The sequence below is a fragment of the Papio anubis genome, chromosome 3, assembly GCF_008728515.1.
Source record: "Papio anubis isolate 15944 chromosome 3, Panubis1.0, whole genome shotgun sequence".
NCBI lineage: Eukaryota > Metazoa > Chordata > Mammalia > Primates > Cercopithecidae > Papio > Papio anubis.
In genome coordinates, this window is record NC_044978.1 from 16,684,703 (window position 1) to 16,696,807 (window position 12,105).

The following is a 12,105-nucleotide window of genomic DNA, read 5'->3' on the forward strand; positions in this document are numbered from 1 at the left end:
ACAGGGATCTGGAACAGCTCACCCAGGAACACTGCCTGAGTCCTCTGGCCTCTCCTACCATGCCCTGGGGTAGCCTTTTCTCAGAGCTCTGCAGCCACAGACACCATCTAGACAATGGCATCTTCTTTCAGAGACTATAAAACCAAAGACACTGATGGTACTCCTCCACAATGCGGGACAATCAACTCTTGATTTCTGAAAGACTGGGGAAGTGGGATGGTGTGAACATCTAGCCTTGATGCATTTCCCCCGATATCCTCTGCTAAGAGCAGGTTGAATGGCTAGGATAAATCCATCCTATCCAATTTTAGTCCTGCTTTAGTACACTCTATTCTATGGAGAAAGGCTATAGTAACAGTATTGAATGGAACCGAACCCAGTGCAATAGTCTTTTCTATGCCAAAAGATAGATACTTTAAATTTGGGACCTGGGGCTATTCAGCTCTTTCCACTCTATTTCCACTGAATAGAAGTGTTCAGAGGAGGAAAGGCTGGTGCTTATTTAAAAAATCAATGTGGCTGCCTGTGTCACAGTTCTGTATATTACAGAAATAAATTTCTTTATGATTCTGCACAGCACAGCCTGGAGGGGAAAATAGCCAAGCCCCCTTACTGCCTTGTACTTGCATATACCAATAGCAGCAAGGCTGTGCACCAAGACAGAGGGTTTTTATCACGTCTATCAGGTACCCATATTTACGCACTTGTATGACAGATACATTAATTCTCTACAAAAGCCGGTGGTGATTTCCCTAATCTCAAAGAAAAATATTTTCTAGGTGTATTTTAAAAATTCATGGTCGGGCATGGTGGCTCATGCCTATAATCCAAACACTTTGGGAGGCCAAGGCAGGAGGATCACCTGAGGTCAGGAGTTTGAGACTAGCCTGGCCAATATGGCAAAACCCCGTCTCTACTAAAAATACAAAAATTAGCTGAGCGTCGTGGTGTGCACCTGTAATTCCAGCTACTCAGGAGGCTGGGGTAGGAGAATCGTTTGAACCTGGGAGGTGGAGGTTGCAGTGAGCCGAGATCACGCCATTGCACTCTAGCCTGGAAGACAGAGCGAGACTCTGTCTCAAAAAACAAAAACAACAACAACAAAAATCATCTGGGGAATCAACAGTGGTCACTAATTCTGGGTTAGGCTATCAACTCTGAAGACTAAGTCTAGTAATTGCTAAAAAGAGGTTGAACATTCATGTATTTCAGATGATTTAAATGGATGCTACTTGGCTGCAGGGTAAAAGTGAAGGTTTTAGCAGTCCCTCCCACCACCTGAGGCTATGGGGGAGGCACACAGTCTCCCAGGTCGGCGCGGGTTTCAGGCAACCTTTCCTCACCTCCCCCCAGGCAGCAGGCGGGGGCTCCACTGGAGGGTAGTATTTAGGCACGTCCCAGGCCACAGCAGCCATGAACCATTTGAAGTCCTTGCACTTGAGCTGCTTGCGCAGTTCCTTCTGGGCAGAGATGTCCCCCGTGGAGAGATGCCTGTACTCCGGCCGCCGCTGGTAAATGTACTCGGCAAATTCATCCATCCAGGTCTCAGCTACCCGCTTCAGGTTCTGTGCAGCAGGAAAAAAAAAAAAGTAATTTATTGGCTTATTTATTCAAAAGGTGGTTTTTGTTGCACCAGAAATTAAAAAAAGAAAAGGAAAAGATAACGGACAACCTCAGGCAGCCCTGGTTGGTGGTTTACAAACAATGAGAGTTTTCGTGACTGCAAGGGGTATGATACAATTGGCCTGTGGCTTCGCACACATTTCTGCTTCTGGCATGGCGTTCAATTGCCAATTTGGTAGTTAATTTATCAGAGCCAGTAAAGATTCAGCTCACTATTATATCACTTTTCTCATTTCCTCTGTTATTTCATGATTATACATTTTTTATTTTTTACGTAAAACTAAAGGTGTTGAAATTGGAGAGAATGAGATTCCTCTCAGGCATCAAATTGCTTAAAGCATTTCCAGAAACAAGAATCTAGGAAAGAATGAGGACAAACAAGCTATTATCCTTTCCCCCCAACTTTAGAGAGAACACTGAGCATTAGTACATTTAAAACTGTGTGTTCTGATGTTCTATGTGTGCAACACAGATACCAATCAGAATTTAGTAATTGACTGCATGATGAAGTGGGGCTAAAGGAAGCACCAAGTAGCCAGTCTTTTCCACAGATGTGTCCCTGGGGTAAAGGAAGCAGAAGGTCGGTCGTGGGGAATAAGCATGGATCTTAGGTGTAGGAGAGTATGTGGATTCAGTGCTGGAAGCTTAGCCCTTTTGTCAGTTTTGAAATTGAGCAAGTTACTCATCCATGCTGGGCATCAGATTCCTCACCTGAAAATGGCAACAGTAATACATACCTGCGTCACGGGGGTGGCTGTAGGATTAAGTAAGGCCACACCTGTAAAGCACTTAGAATAAGTCTCTGGCACATAATAGGTACCACAAATAGTAGAGCTATTATTAGCAGTAAAAAGAGTGCAGGATTGGAAATTGGAGAGCCTGGGTGTCGGGCTGACCACACATTAATGGAATGTTCCTGTGGCCTTTAGGAAAGGCGTTAGCTGAGATGAGATGCTCTCTGATGTACCTTCAAGCTCTGTGGTTCTAAGCAGTAGAGAGAACAACTGCATTTGTGTAGAAGATACCAGTTTTGATGCCTCCAGCTTAAATGTGCTGCAACACATTTTCATAGGCTGGTGTCCCATAGTCTCTGCTTCTTGTGTCCTGTTCAAGTTCTTATTTCAAGTGCTCAGTTTGTGTGAGCATTGGCCTGTTCCTGTTTCTCACTTGCGCTTAGAAGATAAAATGAGCGCAATGGCCGGGAACTTTAATGAGATCCAGACATAAGTGACTCAAGTAAAAGCTAGTGATATTTAGGACAAGTGCTTTATCTTGAAAATGGCTACAAAATCCTAATTCAGGCCTGGAACTATGCCCAGAGGTCTGCTGGATTTGGAGACACCATCATTGGTACCTCATTCCTAATGAGACTGTACATTTTCTTACTCCGCTCCACCCACTCCGTGCATTCAGTGTCTCCCAGCGGGCCTCTCCTGTCTGACCTTGTCCCTGCTCTTCATTCTCCCTGCACTCCTTGGGTGCTTTTGGGGGATGGTGGGCACCAGGAAGGGCTCTGTTAACACAACAAGATGCAGAAAAGAGACAGAGCCACAAAGAAAGCTCTGATTTCTCAGTTCCCTCTGGGTTCCTTTCTTTCTAAGGTGCCTGGGTGCATAGATAGGAAGATAGGGAAATGACCTGGAGAGTGTGAGAATTGTTCCCTGAGAGATTATTACTTGCCATTGCTGTGTACCCTACCATCCTGTCAGCACTGCCTGGCCCATAATGCTTTCTACTCCTTGGACTCCAGTTTACCTTAACAGATAGATGATCAGAGTCAACATGGTTTTGTAATATTCTAGCCCTTGTCACCAATTCGGAATTGCCTGATTCATTTGGGGACCAGAAAGGAAACAGATGATGTCTTGAGAGTCCTGCTCTGGGATGGCACTGTGTACTACATGCATAAAACCTCCGTGTGAGTCTGTAATATCATCTTACTATTTTCATTTCATTTTGACAAACATTCTGTATGAAATGCATTCTATTTTACTTGTCCTCAGGGCACATTTTCTTTTCTTTCTTTCTTTTTTTTTTTTTTTTTTTGAGACAGAGTCTCACTTGTTGCCCAGGCTGGAGTGCCGTGGTGCGATCCTGGCTGACTGCAACTTCTGCCTCCCAGGTTCAAGCAATTCTCCTGCCTCAGCCTCCCAAGTATCTGAGACTACAGGCGTGTGCTACCATGCCTGATTAATTTCTTGTATTTTTAGTAGAGACGGCATTTCACTGTTTAGCCAGGATGGTCTCAATCTCCTGACCTCATAATCGACCCACCTTGGCCTGCCAAAGTGCTGGGATTACAGTCGTGAGCCACCACATGTGGCCAGGCCAAATTTTTTAATGAGGATTAGAATAAAAAAAAATTAGTTGAAAATATTAAAACTTTATAATCAAAATTGATTTTAGGCTGTAGTTCCCATCTTTTCACCTAAACTGCAATATTAAATAAAGTGGAAATATTTAATTTTCATCAATTTACACCTCTGTGATAAGTGAAAGTGAATACAGTTGGGGAATAGCAAAAAGCAGAAGCAAATGACCCAGGAATAATGAGAAAGTGACTTTCTTAAGAAAAAATATGCCTTTAAAATTCTGGTAGCTTGCAGAAAAGATCTGTCCTTAAGGACTCTGTTGGGTAAGTAAGCACTTTCAGACTATAAGTGCCATGAAGTTAGGGATAGATCTATTTACTTTTGCCTTAAAAGACCTAGCATCTTGTGTGGCTCCAGACACATGTGTGTGCTCATCTGGGCATGCTAATCATTGAATTAAGGAAAGACCAGATGATGAAATGAATGTGAACAAATTTATAGTGTGCATATGTATCTATTGATAAAAGCACTGAAATGGGAACAATTAAAAACAGGTGCTGTTGCTAAATGGTAAATTTTTGTTGCTTTGGGTTTTTGAAATAAATATGGCAATTACTGCAAAACTCATAGAGGAACTAACTAATTCTGGTGCAGTCAATGGGAAATGGCTCAGAGGATCATGATAAATGCTAACCAGAAGATGCAATATCAATAAGTAAAAGAGGCAGGAGTCAGCGTGTTGGTAAGCTGTCACTAAAGGCCAAGTAGCCTCTAGTATAGTTAACAAGGGAACTAACGAGGTAGCTCTGCATCATCGTGTCCTTTTCAAGTTGAAAGACTAGGTATGCTGATTTCTCCAACACTCCATTTTGGATTATAGATGCTCTGTTCTCTGGAATTTACTATCAGGAGAGAAACTTTCTAAAGTGTCAATTATTACATTCAAGGAATAGCCCTGACTTCTCAACTATCCAGGTGGCTGGCCAAATAAAATCTTTCTGAAGTCCTTATTCTGGAAATAATAAAACATTATGTTAGTTTGTCACTGGAATCATAAATCAGTACTTAACTTTGGGGAAAACGTTGGTACCACAGCTGAGAGATATTGCAAACAGTTGCCAAAAGAGAGTTTCATTGGTCTTTTATAGATTGTAGAGTAAATTGACCCACTCCAGGAAATAGTACAATCATATACTCATTGGAGTTCATTGGGGTATTTATGTAGGAGCATGCATACCACACATTCACATACACAGAGATGGTGGAGTAGGAGCAAAGCAGTATTTCTCACTTAAACACTTACAGCTGTGTAAACATGTGCAGAATCATGAAATGTGGAAACATCCAATAACAGCTTGTGCCAGAGATGGTAAAAGAGAAAATAAATCAATCTGAGTAGTCCTATCTTTCTCTGAGATTGAATGAACATTGGTGGACCTGCTAAGATGTCCAAAAAAAAAAAAAGTTATCAAGGAGAAAGAAAGAGTCAAGCATGAATGCCGGGAGATCTATACATGTAATTATTTACTCTTGAACTATCAGATGTTGCATCTCTAGAGGTTGCCTTATATACACAGAGCCAGGTGTTAGCTGGAGTTCTAGTTTTTTAAGGTTTAAATAAAAGTACTTTAACCTCAAGTTGCATGTCCCTGTCCTCCTGAAGATTTCTGTGGATTCCCAGGGGTGTTCACACGTTCATCCTTCTCTTCGATTTTCTGTTTGTGATCCTTCTCTCCTTCTGGCATCTTGCCCCCAGCTTGCTGTCTACCTTTTGTCCTGCAGAGACTTGAATGGGGTGCACAGGTATTTTCCCTCACCTCTCAAATGTCTCTCGGTACATCAACTGGGCATAACTTTTACTGAAGATTTTCGGGCAGTAGCAGAGACTTAGATAACAAAACCGCACAGATGATGATGCAAGATGAAGTATTTGACCCCTTGGATTCTTTTTCTTTGGCTGCTAAAGGGAATTTCTTCCTGGCTAAAATTTCCTCCTTCTGTCTTTTAGCTTCCTGCCATGGTTCTGCCCAACTCAAAAATCTCTCTTATGTCTCTTTTGTAGGGCTGTACCAGAATGTTACAATTTCTTCTTCCTTTTCATGCCTGGCAACTCATCTTCCTCATTGTTTGTCCTTGCTTATCCTGGCCAAACCATGTTGGCTACCTTTCCATAACCAAAATGGATTGCTGAGCAGGATAATTCTCCAAAAAGAAATTAAACAACTGGCCCTTGGATAACACCCCACCTCCAATTTTTTGTTAGATACAGGTTGCCCACTGTTTCAGACATTCCACAATAGGTCCCTAATGGGTATCTTAAATTTTATTCTCCTACATACAAGCTCTGCTTATGTAAACTGTTCTGTTCATCATCTCTGAAAAAATGCAACTACTCCCTGCACTTGTCTGTCTGTACAGGTTCTCCTGACTCAGTGTTCTCTCCTATTTGTCTGATCCCACCCACTCTTTGAAACGCTTTTCTTTTTCCTTTCAGTTAGACTTGCCAGATAAAATATGTGGCACATAGTTAAAACTGAATTTCAGATAAACAACAAATAATTTGTGTATTAGTCTATTTCGCGCTGCTGATAAAGACATACCCAAGACTGGATAACTTATAAAGAAAAAGAGGTTAATGTACTCATAGTTACATGTGACTGGGGAGGCCTCACAATCATGGTGGAAGGTGAAAGGCATGTCTTACATGGCAGCGGCAAGAGACACTCAGAATGCCAAGTGAAAGGGGTTTTCCCTTATAAAACCATCAGATCTCATGAGACTTAATCACTACCATGAGAACAGTATGGGGGAAACTGCTTCCATGATTCAATTATCTCCCACTGGCTCCTTCCCACACGTGGGAATTATGGGAGCTACAACTCAAGATGAAATTTTTGTGGGGACACAGACAAACCATATCAATTTGTAAATATAATTAATACTTGTATTATTAATGTCATATGGGACATACTAGTACTAAATTATTTGTCATTTATCTGAAATTCAAATTAGTGAGGCATGCTGTATTTTTACTTGCTAAATAATGGCAATCCTACTCCTGATGTATGTAATTTGCATATAACATGTGCTCTATGAATGTTTTTTAATTCATTGAGTGACCATCTATGCAGAATCTGGCATGTCTTGGTATTGCCAATACATAAAGAATGTTTTGTTTTTGTGGAAATTATTCCAGAGGAGTTTCAAGCAGTTCTTTGCAGAGAAGCCTGCCATAACACACAGCTGATACAATATAAACACACAATCCCACTGCTTTTTGTTTCCTAGAGGTGGGATCCTGCTGGCCCTCTATCTGTGAAGCAAACAGGGCAGCAGTCACAGAATTTAAGGAAACAGCAGGACTAATTGGTAGCTAGAGGTGAGGCTCAGCATGGCCAGAACGAACTGTTTAGGGCTTAATGCTAACCTCAGTGTGAAAATAAGTAGGTGAAGGCTTTCTGTTTCTGTACATCTGAGTTGGCTTTCATCTAGGCCCCACGTTTAGTGTGGACAAGGGAAAGTGAGAGGACCCAAACCCGTTCAGGTTGGATCCAAGAGGTTTTCATATGCTGCGGATGTACCCAGCATGGGACTCATATAAGAGACTGATAAAGATAGCTACTAGAGCTGAGGAATATATTTACTTTTTGCTGTAGAAAGCCAATGAAGGATTCTTCTACTTTAAAAATCTGCAGACCTTCATCTTCTTGAATGATAAATGAAATAAAAACTGTTGTTCAGAGCATCTTCTATGTACAAGATGTTAACAGTATTCTCTACTTTTATGTCACCTGTCTGTGGTTCTTTGTCTATCACATATGTTCCTCTCTTCAACCCAAACTGGTATTAATCGGTCCTTTCTATGTTGCTCAAATATTTATTAACACATTCAGCCTTATATTAGAGGTCTTTAGAATTCAAGTCTTGTTTTCTTTGTACTATCCAACACTAAATCTTTCCATAATTCTAATACTCATCAAGTCTTTGAATTGATATTTTACCAGGAACATTAAATGACATTTCTAGCTCAGTTCATAAAAACATTATTTCCAGCTTGACTGATCACTGTTAGTGTACAGCATGAGGAAAATAGATAGTTTAACTTTTCCTGCTGGTTAATGAAACTGCATAAATCTACCCACTAATTATTATTATTTTTACCAGCAACATTTTAGATCTTACTGCTAGACTATTCAATCCCTGTTCAGTTTCTCAGTGCATTATTTGGGAGTCAACTGTATCTGTATTATTTGGGCCATCTTACCTCAGTAGAGTGTTCCTATTTCTTTGTGCAAAATGTGATTATTATATGTGTACTGGCAAGATCCTGTTTCGCAAATTGTGCTTGTGTCAATATTAAGCTATTGTATTATGGTGGATTGTGTTACAGTGAATCCTCTTTCTTGACACACACACACACACACACAGGTTTTTTTCCCTGAAACTGGAAAAGCCAGTCCCACACAGAAACAGTTTCTAATTTGTCACAGTCACTCCTACAGCAAGGTGTATCCATATCCCGTGATTTTAAATTTCTGCTTTTATTTGAATGTATTTCTTGTCTCCTCTTTGATGCTTAAGAGTGCCTTTGTGGCTCAGTAGTCCCACCCCACAGCTCCTTTATCATTGATAATATGATAATGTCATCATGGGTACAGCTCAAAAGAGAATCTCTAAGACAGCCCCAACCTCACTACAATTATTCAGCCTAGCTCCACTTTTCTCTGATCTGAGCACTTCTTTGAAGTCAGTGGGAAACTTTCAGCATAAGGAGAGGAGGCTAATCTAGTCCTACAAAGGGAGATTCTCTGACAGGCAATTTCCTTTTCCTTCTTCCCCAAGGCTGTGTGAGCTGTTTGTAGGCAGTTATCTTCTTTGGGCTGTCATGAACAAGCGTTAGCTTTCTCTTTGATTTTATATCTCTATCGTATTTTTGCCCAAAAACTTTGGTGGTGTTTATGATGACATTTAATGTAGCCTTTAGATATAAGACAAACAAACAAACAAACAAGCGAAAACCCCAAATGAGCTAACAGTGTGTCTTAAAAAATGCTGGTAAGCCTAATTTTAAAATCAGCTTTATCGAGGAATAGTTGATTTACAAGAAAACTGCTCATATTTAAAGTGAATAGTTTGGTATATGTTGACACATGTATATACTATATTAGTAGAATCATCACCACTATCAAGATCAGGGAACATATCCATCACCGGCAAAGGTTTCTTCATGCCTCTTTGAAATCCTTTTCCCGATCTCCTTTCTGTGGCATTTCTATGTCCCCAGACAACCACTGATGTACTTTTTTTTCACTATAGTTTAATTTGTATTTTTTAGAATTTTATATAAATAGAATCATACATTATGTGCTCTTTTTGTCTGGCTTCTTTCACTTAGTATAAGTATTTTTATCTTTATCCATGTAGCTGCAGCTGCATGTATTCATTCTTATCGTATTCTTTTTTTTTTGAGATGGAATTTCAATCTTTTTGCCCAGGCTGGAGTGCAATGCGTGATCTCAGCTCACCGCAACCTCCACCTCCTGGGTTCAAGTGATTCTCCTGCCTCAGCCTCCCAAGTAGCTGGGATTACAGGTGTACGCCACCAGACCTGGCTAATTTTGTATTTTTTTAGTAGAGACGGGGTTTCACCATGTTGGTCAGGCTGGTCTTGAACTCCTGACCTCAGTTGATCCGCCTGTCTCAGCCTCCCAAAGTGCTGGGATTATAGGCACGAGCCACCATGCCCAGCCCATTCTTACTGTATTCTATCACATGAAAAAACTACAATTTGTTTATCCATTTACCTGTTGATGAACACTTGGGTTGTTTCCAGTTTGGGGCTTTTACAATTAAAGCTGTATGAACAGTCTTGTAGAAGTATTTTATGGACATTTGCCTTCATTTCTGCTGGATAAAAATATTGAAGTGGAATGGCTAGGTTGTACTCTAGGTATGTGTCTAACTTCTAAAGAAACTTCTGAATTGTTTCCCAAAGTGGTGGTACCATTTTACAATCCCATTAGCATTGTATGAGATCTCAGGTTACTCCAACACAATTGGTGTGGTCAGTCTTTTTAATTTTGGCCATTATAAAAGCATGTAGTACATCTCATTGTGGTTTAATTTATATTTTCCTAATGACTAATGATGTTAATCATTTTTTCATATCCTTATTTGCCACCTGGATATCTTCTTTAGTAAAATGTCTTTCAAATTGCTTACCCATTTTAAAAATTGGGCTGTTTTTCTTATTATTAAAATTTGAGAATTCTTTATGTATTATGCATATATATCCCTTAAGATTGTACTTGTTTGTTTTGGCTGGGTTTGAGGGCCAGAATATGTTGGAATAATTTTACGTGATTGATTTTTTGAAACCCTGGAAAAGTGGAGATAATCAGAAGTTAGAACTGTTGAAGAGAGACCATAGAAACACAGGTCATTTGTGTCCAAGTAAGTATGCATGGCCCACAGGTAGGAGACAGCCATCCTGACTTAGTCTACCCAGGACCCAGAGAAGTTCTGGCACTTTAATGACTGAAGTCTTGGTTCCTCCAGACTCAGCATTGTAGAGGTGTGACTTCACCTGCAACTTCATGGGCAGGAGACAGAGGCAAGTGAAAACAGAAACAAAAGAAGCAAATCCGGGGCGGTGCAGTGTGGGTATGCTTCTGACAAGTGGGTGCACAAGGATATGCGATGGAGGCTTTTGGGGATGTCTATAGATGGTTGGGGGATAATCTGAATGGTATTCTTCCTGGTGATCAAGCCAATGGTGCCTCATGTCATCACAACTTAGGTATAAAATGAAGTATGACCTTATTTCTAGATGATTATCATTAATCCATTTGATATTTTTTATAAATCACAACCAGCATTTTCTGTTCATCACCCAAAGAGATTATCAAGAATTTGGTTCCCTCACAAGAACATCCACAGCAAGCATTCAAACAAACTGTTGTTAAAATAAATGGTGCTATAGCGTTTATTCCAATTGTTATTAATAGACCTTGTTTTATCTCCCAGACTTTCAAACAGGCAGAAAATAAAATCCCTATGTTTCTAAATGCCCATTACAGGGACCTTAGATGAAAATTATATCTGTCCAAATTGTAAGGAATCTGTAAAATATAGAAATTGTATTTCTATAAACAGTCTTCAGAATTGGAACACCCAGAAGCATCTGCACACCACAAAGTTGCCATTTTGTTTCTGACCATTTCTCAGTTTACAAAATAGCAACTGGAACTAGTTTCTCTACCTCAACTGGCACTAAAATGGAGATACACTTGGGCTGGAATTGCATTTGGAAATGGAATTCTTGCCATGAACCAATAAACCATTGGAAACATGGAGGATTGGAATGGGAATGAAATAGCAGAGGTCCCAAGCACAGTGGTACTGTGCATTCACACATCTCATGGGAAGAAGCTAATTCCATGAAAGGAGTTCTTACCATCCAGGTACTCCCATGGCTTAGATGTGGGATTGGGGTCCTGGAAGGCAGTTATTAAATGACCAGCACTACCCCCCTTTGTAAGAGTTACATTTTTGGTTATTGAGATTATGGCATGCTAAAATATTTGAGTTTGCTTAAATTTCGGCAGCTTAATTTTGTAGCAGCAGGGACCTATTTTGTCTGAGCAAGCATTCTCCTTTATCAGGCACTAGCGGAATTGTGAATACAGGGAAATGTTCAGTTCTAATGGGGATAATGATAAAAATGCAATTAAAATTCTCTCTAGTCCACAAACTGGTCTCACCATGAAGTTTGTTTCTCAAGTGTTTTGAAAAAAAAAAGTTACATAAATGCTCAATAACTGCCTGAAATGCCAAGGTCTCTAGGTAGGAGAAAGAATAACCAAAAATAAACTAGAAAAGATACCATAGGAAGTGGAAGATAAATTCCATTTTAATTTCATTAAGAATGACAAAGTGAAAGTAATGATTAATCATAGCTTGTTATTATGCAATTATCTGGGATCACTATTCAGATATTCTATTTACATTATAAAATATTCCAATAGGCATAAACAAAAGCTAACGTAAAATCTTGGTCCTCATGTGATAGCTCAAGAAATGCTTAATATTGTTCCCATAGCTTGGGAACTACCTGACTTAATTACAAGCTCTGTTTTGCACAATGGAAAGCATCAGATTATTGAATCAC

At 39.9% G+C, this 12,105-nt stretch overlaps 1 protein-coding gene across 2 annotated transcripts in view; it reads right to left on the bottom strand.

The window, feature by feature from the left end:
• Positions 1 to 12,105, bottom strand: part of GALNTL6 (polypeptide N-acetylgalactosaminyltransferase like 6) — a 1,207,198-nt gene that overhangs the window by 79,687 nt on the left and 1,115,406 nt on the right. For both annotated transcript variants that reach the window (XM_003899362.5, XM_003899363.4), the window contains one exon: positions 1,344 to 1,565. In XM_003899362.5, coding sequence (XP_003899411.2) covers positions 1,344 to 1,565 — 222 coding nt within the window. The remainder of the gene's footprint in view (positions 1 to 1,343; positions 1,566 to 12,105) is intronic.